At 40.4% G+C, this 16,360-nt stretch overlaps 1 protein-coding gene across 3 annotated transcripts in view; it reads right to left on the bottom strand.

Moving 5' to 3' along the window:
* Positions 1–16,360, bottom strand: part of DYM (dymeclin) — a 238,828-nt gene that overhangs the window by 86,695 nt on the left and 135,773 nt on the right. For all 3 annotated transcript variants that reach the window (XM_072992948.2, XM_072992946.2, XM_078384136.1), the window contains one exon: positions 3,381–3,483. In XM_072992948.2, the coding sequence (XP_072849049.2) occupies positions 3,381–3,483 (103 nt within the window). The remainder of the gene's footprint in view (positions 1–3,380; positions 3,484–16,360) is intronic.

Here is a 16,360-nt window from a genome sequence, read left to right as displayed (position 1 = left end):
AGGGTGGATAAGATTTTCAAGCTAAAGTTAATACTGAAACCTATCTAGCAGGGGGTGAGCCTTCTGATAAGAAAGCTGTCTGCATTTTCAGATATAGGTTCACATACTTCTTCATCCCCAGAAGATACTACATGAGATGAGCATGACATATCCAGAAGAGAGTAGCCACATCATCTAAACCATTGGTTCTTACTTAACCAGTAGTAATTGTACACCAGGAGGAGGGGGCAGGCTTCACTCTTCCCTTCACCAGTTTGTCCTCCTGCAAGTGTGGCATACCATAACCTCCCAATCCTATCTGCCATGGAATTTCTGGCTTGCTGGCAGTACCTCGACACACTCAGTGGCTGAGTCCTATTGCTTACGTATGGTGGTGTACGTAAGTGTAGTGGTGTAAATCAAAGTGCTGAATTGGCACCTGGTTAAAAAGTTGGGATTTCTTATTGTTCGCCAGTGATACAACCTGGCATGCACTGAGAAATATAAATGGTGAAATCTTAACTAGTTCCTTCACCACTGTGATTTACACCATTCTACTTAAACTAGAGTATGTACACAACAGGATTCTGGCCAATGTTTCTCCTAACTTCCTGCTTCCTCCGCCCATCAACTTACTATGAATGATAAACATGATAAGAGAATGCCTGAGCATGTTCTTCTCAGAAAAAGCAGACACTCTTGTTTCTATTACAGGGTGTCTTAGATAGAGCGACGGGTGGAATGCACAAAATTAGAGGCTGACAACTGCTAATCTAAGTGGGTGCGAGATCCATTTTATTTATTGTAGAATAGTTTGGGGTGGGCACATCACAGCTTACAGAAACCATGGTACTCCCCGTTTCTACGGCCCTGATCCCTCCCCCATTTGCAACCCAACTAGCAGTTTATGTCAGGAACAGCAGAAAAGGCTGCATTCTCACTTCTGAAAAAGGTCTGATCCTGGAAGCACAATGCAACTGTAAAGTAAGGTGTGTGTTCCCCTTGTATCTTGCTATTCAACAAAAATTCAGTGTTGCTCCACTTAAAAAGCTGGCTGCACAGTAGCAAATTCAGCACAACCCAGGGTTCATGGTGGATCAACAGTGCCTTCCCCCTCTAGGCCAGATGCTGTCACTTGCTATACAGCAATACACCAGACATGTTACTTTTAACAATAAAGATAGATGATGAGCAATCGGGTTCAGGAGAAAGGGAGTGCTCCACTTTTAAGGTAGCATATACAGCTTTTAAAGTAGAATGCATAGTAGCTGCAACTTACTGGGTGCAGGTACACACAGCATAAAGTAAGCTCCTACAGGGCTTTAGCTATTCCCTACTCCCTGCAAGTAAACAAGGACTATGCAAGAAAGTAGGAGTTCAGAATTATAGCAAACACTATTATGTGTATACAGTGGTGCCCCGCTAGACGATGACCTAGCGAAACGGTTAATTCGCTAGACAATGAGGTTTCACGATCGCTATAGCGCTTCGCAAAACGGTGTTTCCTATGGGCGATTTTCGCTCAATGATGTTTCGGACTGTGCTTCGCAAGCCTTTTTTTTGGGGGGGGGGGCGATTTTTGCAAGACGATGATTTTGACAGCTGAGTCCGCGACTCGCAAAACGGGTGTTTTCGGGACAGTTTTTCGCAAGATAGCGATTTTTACAGCTGATCCGCGCTTCACAAAACGGTTTCTCTATGGGGTGATTTTCGCAAAACGACGGCGATTTTTCCCCATTGGAATGCATTAAATGGATTTCAATGCATTCCAATGGGGAACTGCATTTCGCAAGACAATGTTTTCACAAGACAGCGATTTTCGCTGAATGAATTAACATAATCTTGCCCGGCACCACTGTACATGTGTGCACATGTACACACCAGTCATGCAGGCAGACTCAGACACACAACATTGTCAAGGAACAAAAACTGCAGACTGTCCACTATGGAGGTAAGAGGTGGGATGGGAAACATTAAAAACATTCTGGACTTCTAAGCAAGAATTAACATGTTCTTAGGTTTTTTCGGGGGGATAGCTCAGTGGTTTAGGAATTGGGTTGCGGAGCCAGAAGTTGAGAGTTCAATTCCCCACTGCACCTCCTTGACAAGGAATGGAATCAGTGATCCATAAGGTCCCTTCCAGCAATGCAGTTCCAAGATGATGATGATGATTTTCCATTCTGTTAATACCCTCCCCCAACACAAAAGGAGAAGTGGATGGGTATCTGCTTCTGGCTTTATTTACAAGGTACAGAAAGACTGGAATTGCAGGGTACGAGGGAACAAAATGAATGTTATTTATTCCATCAAAGATGAATGAATTAAAACAACATTTTCAAATTCTTATGCTTTCAACTAATCATAAAATTGGAAACAAATTCCTTAGACTGTGTTGCATTCATCACAACACATTAGCCTTTGCACATATCCCTATGAAATTCTGGAACTATTTTGTCTAGCAATATTTCTATGATATGTCAAACAGCTCACTCCTCCCCCCTAGACTACAGAACAGTAAGCTAATCCTTTTTGGAAAACTCCAAGCATCAAAGACCCTTTCTGCATATAGAGCCCCCACATAGCTGTCTAGAATTTGACAGGAGACCTCCCGTCAGAAGGGGCAACTAAGCCTCGACATTTTATCCATTTCTTCCAGGAAAGCAAAAAAATAAATAAAAAAAAATAAAAAAAAACTCAGGAGTTCCCTTTTAACAGCAGCAGTAATGTTTAAAAGCTACATGCGCAATATCTGCTCAGTTGGAATGAACAACTGGATTTAGCACACTGCTCCACTAAGTCAAGAAAACGTTTAGGAAGTTTAGATTCAACAAATGTATCAGGAAAAAAATATGTATTAGTTTCTACAAATCAAGTCAGAGGCTAACAAACCAGAAGTATCATTCCTTGTTGTAGTTATCTGTGTTGCTTCTGAGGTTTGCTGTTTCACCATGAAGAATAGTGCATACTAGCTAGACACCAAACTACGCAACTGCCTGAAGTTGCATGCATTTTTTACAATGGATTTTTACAAATTCTGACGAGAATGCAACACTATGGCATTTCACTTCCTCAGCATCTCCCAGGAATAATTTGCTAGGAATATCATCCTCATCCTACCCCAGCAACTGGCATTATTATGGCAATCAAAGACAAATGCTCAAGAACGTTGAGCTGTCAGACTGCAGTAAATGTCTTAGCTATGAATAGCTGTGGTTTTTATTTTGCCATTTGCAAGTATGTGTTCTTTTTCTCAGTACATTTCAGACATGATGTCATAAATGAAGCTTCCTATATTTTGGTGCTGGTGGTTGCCAGATTGTCACACAATTTGATAGACTTCTGCAGACATAGGAGATGCTATTTTGACACTTTCCCCAAAAAACGCTAAGCTTGGTACTCACGTAATCTGGAAGTGGAGAGTCGTCTGAAGTGAGGGAACTTCTCAAGGATTGTGTGGCCTGCTCCAAAACTTTGTTGTGCTTTTTGGACAACAGTGCAAACAAACTGCATGGGGGAAAAATTGAAATGACTTTTCAAAATGAGAACCGATAAAAAGATTGAAAACAAAACTAGCAATTTAGAAACGCATTCAAATGTTATCTTCTAGAGGCAAATATTTTATAAGGTGTTTCTTTGGAAATGAAATTCTACAGAAGACTGGTTTATTTTGATAATGGAACATGTCTGAAATATTTCAAAAAACATGGTTTTGACATCCAACATGATTAAGTGGCTGACCACTAAAAACCAATACAAGTGTAACACAATGGCCAAAATCTTGCTGTGCAATTGTGCAATAAACGTATTTTTGGTGGCAAGTCACCAGAGGTTAAGGAATCTTTGTAGGCTTTACCTCTTGTATGCCCAGTCGCACAACTCAGTATGCAACAGATAATGCTTATGAGAGTTAACTTATGGTAATTCGTATCTAAAGGTTATGACTTTTGCGTAAACATGCAACAGGATTTTGGCCGATGTTGGCCCACAGATAGGGATAGGGGAACATCACACGCTCCCTTCCCTTTAACCTTTGCCCGCTCCATCATATGATTTCTCATCACCCACTTAACCAGTTTTCTAATACTCTTTACTGCTTGTCAACCAGGTATCACAAATTTAGAACCAGTCCAAATCTATCAGTACCAAGGATCAATGCTGTTTTTCCACACTAAAAGCCACTATATCTATAAAGGCCCAAAGAGTTTGCTAGCAAAAAAAAAAATAAAAAATAAATAAAAAAGAATATGTCTTGCCATACCATAAATATGCCCTTTTTACCACTTAAGAGCTCCAGATATTTAAGGTAAGAATAGTTGATTGCTATGAATTGTTATCACCCATCTGGCCTTTTTCTGTCAAGTGGGCAGCTCTTGGTGGCCCTTATGTTTTGTTTTATTTATGTTCCACCTTTCTTATCAGACTAGAATTTAAGGCAGCTCACAATGTGACTTAACCCTGAGAGTAATGACATAAAAATACAATTAGGTAGGCTGTTTCTTCCCATTTTGTTTGAAAGTTCAATAAATTCCTCCAAGAAAAACAAGAACCAACTGCAACATGGGAAGAATTTGTCTATGCATGTATACATGAAGTGCAACTACGTGCAAATGTCACATATGCCTGAGGTCCACATAAGGACTGAAAATAGGGAAACTTAATAAAACCTCTGTGACTCGTCTAAACAAATTATCCAGTTTAGGAGAGAGTAATGACTTTAAAAATAGAGCTCTGTGTTTATATTTTGTGGGAATGTGATCTCTGGATGGTGAAGATTTCATGTAAGATAAAGGGCTAGTTTCTCTTGCAGAAAAGATGGAACATCATGCATCCATTGCATTGTCCAGTAGTTATAAGTTATAACATACATTTATATCCTACCTTCCTACAGCATATTCAAAGTAGTTGAGAAGTTTAACAGAAACTACAGAAACCATCTATGATTTAACAGGAATAAAAAAGCAGTGACAGAATACAATGGTGCCCCGCTTGACGATTACCCCGCTCCACGACGAATCCACTTTACGATGAGGTTTTTGCGATCGCTACTGCAATTGCAAAACGATGTTTAAATGGGGAAAATTCACTTTAAGGTGATCGGTTCCCTGCTTTGGGAACCGATTCTTCGCTAACGTCGGTTTTAAAACAGCTGATCGGCAGCTCTCAAAATGGCCGCCCGCTGTGCAAAATGGCTCCCCACTGTGTTTAGGACAGATTCCTCGCTTAACAGGCACCGGAAAATGGTTGCCCTATGGAGGATCTTCGCTGCACGATGAGGTATTTCACCCATTGGAACGCATTGAACCAGTTTTCAATGCATTTCAATGGGTTTTTTACTTTCGCTTGACAACAATTTCGTTCTACAGCGATTTTGCTGGAATGGATTATCGTCGTCAAGCGAGGCACCACTGTAACAACAGAACTGCAAGAACACGGATCTTAAAGTAAACAGAAATGTGGTCAGCTTCTGGAATTTGTTTCAATGGCTAGATACCAAAACCATCAAGGACTAGTGGTGCATATTCATTTGCTATATTTCGGATGGTGGAGAATCTCAAGGCAATAGCTCAGAAATGCCAAGTTGTCAGGCAAGCTCATGTAAACATCATCGTCTTAGAACTGCCCTGCTGGAAGGGACTCTATGGATTATTTAGCCCGGTCTCTGTCAGAGGAATCAAAACTACCAACTTCTAGCTGAAGAAACACACCAGATTGGGTTTTACATAGAAGGCAAAACCTGCTCATTGAGTCAAGCCTGAAAATAAAGCACGAAGTAATGAAAGAGATCAGTGCAATATAAGCCAAATGATTGCTTCCATCAAGACCTCTGGCAGCCCCATCTGGAACCAACTGAAGATTCTCAACAGTTGCCAAAGGGAGCTCCATGCAAAACATGTTACAGTAGCCTAATCCAGAAGTGTCTAGAGCATGAGATTAACTCTGTTATCTCAAAAAGAGATCACAGTTGGCATACAACAGGGGTGTGCAATTTTAATGAGCTGAAGAGCCAGTTTTGGGCAGGGACTGATCTCACCGGGGGCTACCCTAACCCTCAGCACCATCTGACAGCGCAGCAACAAATTGAACTGTACAGTAGTTGCTTTTCTTAATCTGCTATTGCCAAGCAAAATATTTTCTCTAAAACAAGGTGCATGGTCCCTGCATATCTTGTTTCAGGGCAAAAATTAAGGGATTTTTTTGCCCCTTAAATGGCTATGTGTACACACTTCTGAATTTCAGCAGGAACGGTGGAGATTCCAGCTCTTCCCTCCAACGGCAGGGATGTTGTGTGAGACTCTGATGCCTGCCGTAAAATAAAGATAGTCAAAAACACTCCTAATCATCACTGCCACCTTTATATTCTAGAGCAGAGGGTGGACCTACGAATACTCTCAAACTGGGGATGCGCCACTTCAGCCTGTAATTCACTCTGCCTCAACAGAAAATTACAATTCCTACATATGAATCCAAGAAAGACGGCACACTTTGGCACATACTAGGTTACTCAAGATGAGACAATACTCTTTAGAGTTCTTGAACATCCCCAGGAATCAGAATGGAAGCTCTGTAATTGTTCTCCTGGTTTACAGACTGTAGCTTCTCCTTGTTGTGTTGATATATCCCAAGGCATATGGACTTACACAGGGCATATGACAATAAACGACAAGGAAGCATTTAATTTAGTTCTAGTTCACGGTAGAGTAAAATGGAGATTTTACACACACACACACACACACACACACACACACACAGAGAGAGAGAGAGAGAGAGAGAAACGCACGCACACCAAGCCTAATGGTGTCCTCAAACCACTAATGCAATTCCCACATGCACAGTTATGAAATGTACATGGCATTTTAGAGGCTTAGTACTGACATCATAATTTATAGACTATTCACTTACACAAATCCTACATGTTACTCAGTGAAGGCTGAATAACCCAAGTATATTTTTTTCTAGGCAATTTATTCCTTAGATTTAGTAGCCTCTAAATACATACAGGCAGCTATCCTCTCAAACAGAAATATCTTGCAGTTAAAAGAAAAGCATATCAATCTTTCTTACTCATATATCTCGCAAGTAACTAGGTCAACCAATGATGGTCCTTTACTTGATTACAAACCTAGCCTTCCACACTCAGAATTTGCATAAACAATATTATGTGGACTACATACAATTCTCGGAATTGCCCTGACACGCTGGCTTGGTGTTGTAGTCAAAAGTCAACATTTCCAAACTGCTTTTTCTCAAATACCCAGCAGGAACATCAACTGGGGCACATCAAGGATGTGCCACAGACTCATGCTTGCCTTTTCCAAGACAACAATGGTGCAACGGTTTACCTGCACATATGTTAATACCTGAAATAGCAAATCTGATCAGATAAGCATCCTCCCCCCGATAAAAAATCCTATCTGCTTCCACCTACAACCAACACATATTATCTGTTGGGGTGAGTGGGAACAGGAGCATGTTTAGAGAAAACAGTATTTAAATTTTTTTAAAAAAATACATACATGGACTTCTAACTGTCTGGGAAGCCCAACAAAGCCTTGTGATTCATACTAGCCTCACTGCGCAAGTTTTTCCATCTTTAGAACCACTGTAATCTTCAAAACAAAACATTTGGAGCCCAAGTGACACACTAATTAGATTTACATTATATTCAATTTATGTGGAAATTAATCTTATTCCCGTAGAGGAAACATAATACAGTACATGTTTTGAAAAACACGAATAAAATAACTAAGGCACAGTCTTCTACTTTTTTAAAAAAGTTGCTATTTTGCAATGGGCAAGTTTATCATTTTCATATAATGGAGCCAAAAGGAATCCAAGATGGATACAGACATCATTATAATTATATAATGACAATCAAAATAGGGTTGCAGAGAAAAGATCATGCATATTTATATTGTGGGATTGAAGGTGAATACGTATTTTAAAGGCTATAGCTAAAGCTTGGAAAAGTCACTTTTTTGCATCCCAGAATCTTCCAGCCAGCAAATTCTTATTTTATTTTATTCAAAATACGTTTACCCCACCTTTCTCCTTAAAAAGCACCCAAGGTGGCTTATATCATTAAAAGACAATATTCAAAGCTAAAAACAGTAAGCATACATATACTGTACTAAAAAAGACCAAACAAATGCCACACTAAAATACGGTAAATAAAAGCAACAGCAAAAACATATTCAAAAGTAACAAGGCCCCACACTCCATTTAAAAGGCTCACTCAGGAAACCAGTCACTGAGAGAAAGCTCTTTGCCTGCTTGTGGAAGGAAAGCAAAGACGGAGCCAACTGGGCCTCCAGTGGGAGGGAGTTCCAAAGTCTGGGAACAGCCACAGAAAAGGCTATCTCCTGTGTCCCCCACCAAACACACCTGTGAAGGCGGTGGGACTGATAGAAAGCCCTCTTCTGATTACAGTGGTGCCTCGCTTAGCAATAGCTTCGTTGAGCGACGAAATCTCTTAGCGACGGAGTTTTTGCGATCGCAAAAGCGATCGCTTTACGATGGTCCCTATGGTTTTTTTCCACTTTGCGATGATCGCAGGGAAGCGATCATGGCAAAGCGACCCTTTTTTAACAACTGGTCGGCAGTTTCAAAATGGCCACTGGAAAAACAAAATGGCCGCCCGCTGTGTTTCCTCGCTTTAGAGGCACCGAAAATGGCCACCCCTATGGAGGATCATCGCTTAAAGGTTAGTTTTTAGCCAATAGGAATGCATTAATCGTGTTTTAATGCGTTTCTATGGGCTTTTTAATATCGCTTAGCGATGAAATCGCTTAGCAATGTTTTTTCTGGAACGGATTAACGTCGCTAAGCGAGGCACCACTGTATCTGTATCTCTGGCTTCAGCCCTAGAAAGTTCCCCAATACTGACCCTTCGCTTAATTCATCATGATGCATACAAAGAATAACAGCTGCAGAAGACTTGACTTTTCCACATTGCTGCTATCTGATATTTATGCAAACCACTCTTATTAGGCAGAACTTTTTTGGCTAAAAGAGGACTAAACTCTATAGCTTCAGTGAGTGATCTTCAGAGGTCTAGAGACTGCATATGCCCTTTCCTGGGCCTTGGAGGGTCACCACTATTCCCTCTGTTCCTATCCCAATTTTTAGTTCAACATCTTCAGAGCAAGATAAATCCAGCCCTGTTCCTCAGCAACATGACGCAGAAGGTTCCCTGTACAAGAGGCAGAGAGAATGCAACTGAAGAACAATGTGGACTGCTGGAGAGAAATCTGTGGGCACTGCAACCCGCAGATGTTAATGACCCCATGACAATGAATGGATAAGGAGTGCAGAAGTGGGATTTTCACTCACCACCCCCGTCCTTTGTCCTTCTTATGAGCCTATTCAGACCATGGGGAAGTGAAACCAACCTGGAGCATATATATATCAGGGGTCTCCTACCAACTCTTCTCAGACTGAAGAAGCTACAGTGGTGCCTTGCTTAACGATTACCTCATTAAATGATGAAACCGCTTGACGATGAAGTTTTTGCGATCACTTTTGCAATTGCAAAACGATGTTCTAATAGGAAAAATTCGCTTCATGATAATTGGTTCCCTGCTTCGGGAACCGATTTTTTGCTAGACGACGATTTTCAAACAGCTGATCGGCAGCTCTAAAATGGCCGCCTGCTGTGCAAAATGGCTCCCCGCTGTGCTTTAGAACGGATTCCTCACTATACAGGCACCGGAAAATGGCTGCCCTATGGAGGATCTTCGCTTTACGATGAGGTATTTAGCCCACTGGAACGCATTGAAGGGTTTTCAATGTGTTTCAATGGGTTTTTAAAATTCGCTTGACGATGATTTCGCTTAACAGTGATTTTGCTGGAACGGATTAATGTCGTCAAGCAAGGCACCACTGTACTTGGATGAGTAGCGAACGTTTCAACCTAATAAGAAAGAAGTCCAGTTGCCATGACTCAACTTCCAGATAACCTCACCTGAATGACTGAGAATCTTCCCAGATATAAGGGAACTGGTAGATGTAAAGGTGCACAAAAACTGCATGCTTTTTCCAGCAGCACCTGTCCAACAGGACTGCATTTCAAGTGGAAACTCTCCGTAACATGAAGACTGTTTTCCGTTTGTTAGTGCTTTTGAAAGTCACATTTTTTGTTGAGTCTATGAGTTGAAGAGTCTAGGTTTTATTTTGAGAACTAATATGAACCTTCACAAGCAACTAAATTTTGCTGTCATGTTAGCAATTAAAAAACTATGCAATATTCCATGATTTCCTGCACCATTTAATAGAGTTTAGAGTTCAATTTCAGATTTAGAAGTTTAGCTTAAGGATTTCAAACAACATTGCTCAAAATAATTCCTACATGTCGTAGTGAATGGCTACATAGCAATTTCTTTGCTTTTTCCCCGTGTTATTAAAAAAACTGGAGGGAGAGAGAGGTTTAAAAAGCTTCTCTGCAGCATGTCTGGATTGAATAGCTTTTTACATAAGAAATGAATATGTCAACAGAGACTGCCAACCCACAAATATAATCTAGGGAATGCACTGAAAATAGAGTTTCTGAACTGGCACCAACATTTGTTATATGTTTTAACACGTAAACTTCAACTGATTTCAGTTTTCAGAAATGCATTGTTATATGTTTTTTTTTTAAAAAAACACTAACTGGATCAAAGAGTTATCCGTTTAAAAATATGAAGTACTGCCAGAAGACACTTCTAAATGTGCACTAAAAATCTCAGAGTTCTGCTAATGCTTCAAAAAGATGCTTCTACAATTTTTACTCTATAGAGGGGGGAAAAAGTAGTTTCTGACATTCCATCATATTTGAGTATGACTCAAAAATGGCTTATAAACGTTGAGGCAGGCCTGAATGTCAACCATAGAGGCAATCAAGGGCTAGAAGCAGACGGAGCTCCTCCCCTCCACGTACTTCCATACTGCTGAATTCTTGACATTTCTTTCTAAAGGCAAGGGGAGGCATTTCTGAAAAATACAGACTAACGGGGGTTAGCAGCTCCAACGTATTTAGCATCCTTTGCACATACACTGCTCTATCAGCAAGTGGTAAGCTATGTCCCCTTCTTGGATGCACACTTTAATGTGGCTAAGAGCTTTGAGTGTGTCAGTGAAGCTGAGACCAATGCTGTCAGGAGGCTAGATTTTCATTACAAGCCTAGATTCCAAGGGGGAAGGGGTTACTTAAGGCGGAATAGTCACAGCTGAGATACCAGACTAAGATGTACCTACCCTCTTCAGGTAAATCCCAATCCCAAAGAAGGGCACTGCCAAAGAATGCTCCAACTACCGTACAATTGCACTCATTTCCCACGCTAGCAAGGTTATGCTCAAAATCCTCCAAGGTAGGCTTCAGCAGTATGTGGACCGAGAACTCCCAGAAGTACAAGCTGGATTCCGAAGGGGCAGAGGAACTAGAGACCAAATTGCTAACATGCGCTGGATTATGGAGAAAGTCAGAGAGTTCCAGAAAAACATCTGCTTCTGCTTCATTGATTATGCAAAAGCCTTTGACTGTGTGGACCACAGCAAACTATGGCAGGTTCTTAAAGAAATGGGAGTGCCTGACCACCTTATCTATCTCCTGAGAAACCTATGTATGGGACAGGAAGCAACAGTTAGAACTGGATATGGAACAACTGATTGGTTCAAAATTGGGAAAGGAGTATGACAAGGCTGTATATTGTCCCCCGGCTTATTTAACTTATATGCAGAATACATCATGTGAAAGGCCGGACTGGAGGAAAATGAAGCTGGAATCAAGACTGCTGGAAGAAATATATAGGCCTCACCTTGAGTATTGTGTCCAGTTCTGGACACCACACTTGAAGAAGGATGCTAACAAATTTGAACAAGTTCAGAGGAGGGTGACAAAGATGATCAGGGGGCTGGAAACCAAGCCTTATGAGGAAAGGCTGAAAGAATTGGGCATGTTTAGCCTTGAGAAAAAAAGACTGAGGGGAGATCTCTTCCACCCTGGCCGCCTTGCATTGGCTTCCCATTTGTTTCCGCGTCCACTTCAAAGTGTTAATGACTTATAAAGCCCTAAACAGTTTATAACCTCGATACATGGCAGAATGCTATCTCCCACCTAGATCTACCCGAGTCACTCGTTCTAGCCAGGAAAGACGGCTGAGGGGCCTAACGCCGAGAGAGGCCCAGAAAGAAAGAACAAGAAGCCGGGCCTTCTCGGCAGTGGCTTCTCGACTATGGAACACCTTGCTGCCGGAAATCACCCTGGCACCCTCGTTGGGTGTTTTTAAGTGTCATTTAAAGACCTGGCTCTTCAGGCAGGCCTTCCCTCCAATCAACACCTGATTTTCTTTTCTCTTTAGTTTTATCCTCCATCTTTATCTTCTAATTTGCTGATTTAATTATGCTATTGTTTTATATATATTTTGATGATTTTATTTGATTGTATTTTATAATGTTTTATACTTGTTTGTAAGCTGCCCCGAGTAGACTATATCTAGGGGGGCCGGGTAGAAATAAAATAAAATAAAATAAAATAAATAAAAATCTGACAACACTTTTCAAATATTTGAAAGGCTGTCATACAAAGGAGGGGCAAGATCTGTTCTCGATCATCCCAGAGTGCAGGACACACAACAATGGGCTCAAGTTAAAGGAAGAAAGATTTCGGTTGAATATCAGGAAAAACTTCCTAACCGTTAGAGCAGTACGACAGTGGAACCAGTTACCTCGGGAGTTGGTGAGTGCTCCGACACTGGAGGCATTCAAGAAAAACTTAGATAATCACCTGGGAGATATGAATAATAGAAAAGTGAAGTTGGAAGATATGCTTTGATTGTATTCCTGCTTTGAGCAGGGGGTTGGACTTGATGACCTTATAGGCCCCTTCCAACTTCACTTTTCTATGATTCTATGATTCTAATCTATGCATTAAAAATCAGCAGATCAGGTGCCTGAATCCTCAAGAATCCACGAATGCATGAAACATCAGACAATGATCTTGCAAGAGGATGATAGCTGGTATACAGAACTGGCAGTAAGTAATTTTGCACGCAGGACTTAAACTCCTACCTACCATTTTTCTTTTCCAAATTAAGTCAGCCAAATTAATATTAATATGGCAGATTAGAGCAGCAACTCTTACATGAGGTGTTCATTTGAGCAACAAAAAAGAAAACAGAATAAAACAAGACAAAAACAGAATTACCATGGCAACTTGATGACTAACAAATTTATTTCAGTGTGAATTTTTAGCGATATAACCCACATCTTCAGGCACACAGAGAATTATCCAACCAAAAACAAAAAACAAAGAATAGAAAACAAACATAGAGAACAAGTAGGCTGTTGTTTCTTACATGAGGACAACAGTGCTTTGAATGAGGCATTATCGTCTTTGCTGCCTCCCACATATAGGAATCGCTCCTGTGACAGACTCCCCAAACGCAACATGGCTAAGCTAAAATATTGGATGTTTCATTTGCTGGCCTCTGGGACTTGGGTTGTTGAGAAGGAGTGGGGAAATTTAATTTAATCTGCTTTGCTTATTTTTCCTTTGAGTTTATCCACATCAGAGTGTCAAGGGTATAAAGCTCCCCTGCATGAAGAAAAAGGAGTATTTGCGTAGAATCATCACATATGGTCTAACCAAAATACCCAGCATTAGGCGTATTCTCACCACACTTTAGGGTGGGAAAAGCCAAAAAAAAAATTTTTAAGGGAAAATGAGCTACATTTGGCACTCAGACCTGAAGCAGAAAGTACAGTAAAATTGTTTTTGAAAATGTAACCTCATACATTGCCTCTGGCAGAATCATGCTTGAAAACAGTAAAATAGTAAGATTATTACTTTAATCGGGTGGCGTTGCCACTTTCCTAGTAATACTTAAGAGGCTACTGTGTAAGCAAATTTTTGCCTCCAGTCTCATGCAAATTCTTCTGTACAGACCGAGGACTGTCTACTAAAGCTGAAGAACTATGTATAGCCTGCATAATTAACTTGTAAACTGCCCAGAGAGTGCTTTATGCGCTATGGGGTGGTATATAAGGAGCACGTTTTGCTTTAAAGAACTATAGTAACTTCAATTTACCAAGTTGGTTTCTAGGTGATCAGTAATATCCATGTACTGTAATATTATGGCACATGTTAAGAATAAGATCAGCTTACTGATATTTAAAAAGCACTGGCTTTTCTCCCTAGAAAACACACCTTCATCTGATTTAATATCTTCCAGTCTCTCCACTCCCAGCTCTGAAAGCTATGTGGAAACCTGGATGAAACACGTTTACAGGGAGAAATACTGATGCATACAATGTTATGAATTTTGTACTTCAGATCCTTTCCCACTGCAAGTGCCTTTGTCCCATTTGAACTCTGCTAGGAAATATAGGTATATGAACGTGAAATTATGCTACGGTCATTTCTATTTCTGCCTTGAGATTCTATGACCAGATCAGTATCCGCTGATTCACTTATTCGTGGTCTGAAAATATTAAAAGAAAAATCTTAGAAATATAAATTTCTAAAGATGAAGTTACCAAAACTGGCCACTAGAGGGAGCCAGAAACCATGCTGTGTATAGCATTTGTTACAATTCATATTTTCCAGGATTGGCCGGAGGAGGTGGGAGGCTTAGAACCAATCTCCCGCAGATACGAGGGTCCTACAGTCTTCAGTTTTAGGCACCACAATAAAAACGTTCTCATAACGTAGGCGTATTGTACTGCAAAGCTTGTTTCTGACATAAGGTTTTGTATCCATTCTGCATCAAGCACTGTGATAAGATACCATATTTTCCGTGTATAAGACGCCCCTCCCACTTTTCTAACCCAAAATTTAAAAAATCTAAGTGGGGCTTAGTAAGTGTAGGGGGAAAGGGATCAAAGCCCTGCAGAATCACTTTGATCCCTGCTTTCCCCTCCACTTGTTTTTTCTCTCCTCAGCTTATTTCCGTGTATAAGACGACCCTCAATTTTTAGTCTAAAGATTTTAGACAAAAGTATAGTCTTATACATGGAAAAATACAGTATATACCTATACATTCAGCTACTTCGTCAAAAACTTTCCAATGAATTCAAACATTTGAGACATAATATTTCTGACATAATATTTTCTGACATAATATTTTATTTCTGACATAATATTTTGCATCCACTGTGCTGTGATTGCATGCACTTGAGGAAAATAGCTTGCATTCAGGAGGCTTTGGGAAGCTTTTGCAGAGAACAGACAGGGGTCACTAAGGATCCTTAGGCAGATAGAGCTGCTCGCACTAACCTTTTTCTTCACCTCCTTGTAGGGCACTACCTGTTAAATTTGTGCTGAAGGCATGTTCTCCTAGCCTCATACTCGGTTCACTTCTTCCCCTGTTCTTTTTCTTCTGGTGAGAAACAAGAACTGAAGTGAACAGATGGAGCAGCCATGTTAGGACCTCTCTCCTGGCTGTTTATCTTCCCAGCAGCCTGCTGTTCATTAGGCTATTACAAGGAAGAGATAATGGAACCAAGTACCCTTCCACCCGGCAGAATTCTTCAGAGACGTCAGGCCACAACTCCAAATGAGATAACGAGAGAAAGAAGCAATTCTCAGAGATCCTTGTTTTGGAAATATAATTCCTTCTCCAGCCTATTTCAGGAAGGAATGTATAGGAGGGCTAAATGTTGCAGATTTGTAGAAAGAATAAAGCCCCTGAAACTGGACGGGTATTTCCAAAATGCATTGGGCACAGTAAATGATACGTTGCTGTGTCTAAAGGTGTTGTTGACAGCAATCTAGAAAAGCTCTAACTGAAATAAATTTGTTAGTTTCAAAGGCATCACCTTGTTGTGGACGGAACAGACTTAACAAGGCTTCCCAACCGAGGAATAAACAATCAATACAATATTTGTAGAATTGTTTCTCTCTGTTTTGGGGTACTAAGTGGCTTTCACTTTCAGCAGGAGGGACTAGGACTTCCATAACCAGCCAGTCAATACAGCTGATTGGGAGTTTAAAGGAGTTTTAGTTCAACACACAATCTGGGAAAATGAAAAGCAGATCGAATATTTATGGGGCATGTTTATTCAACTCCATAATATATATAACTTCTGTGGATGTTTCTTCAAATAAAATTGCTTACTCCTGTTTTTATCTTGAGTATTCTGGTAATCTCTCTCCTGCAACTAGCTTCTCCTGCCAAGACTGATATTATAGACTATTATATTGTTCCTCTTACTCTGAGACAGGGAAACTATTTCAAATTGCATGCCATGTTCTTTTTCTCTCTCTTCTTCCCTTGACAATCAAGCTGGTTTTATTTATATTTACTGTGTGGTCTTCTGTGCCATTACATGCATAGTCAGAATACTGTTATTTTCATTTTGGATGGTCTCCATGTTCTGGTCAAATTTTGTCATGCAATTTTTTCCC

This window comes from Pogona vitticeps, chromosome 2 (genome assembly GCF_051106095.1).
Source record: "Pogona vitticeps strain Pit_001003342236 chromosome 2, PviZW2.1, whole genome shotgun sequence".
NCBI classification, from domain to species: Eukaryota; Metazoa; Chordata; class Lepidosauria; order Squamata; family Agamidae; genus Pogona; species Pogona vitticeps.
This window is presented reverse-complemented; position numbering and strand designations above follow the sequence as displayed.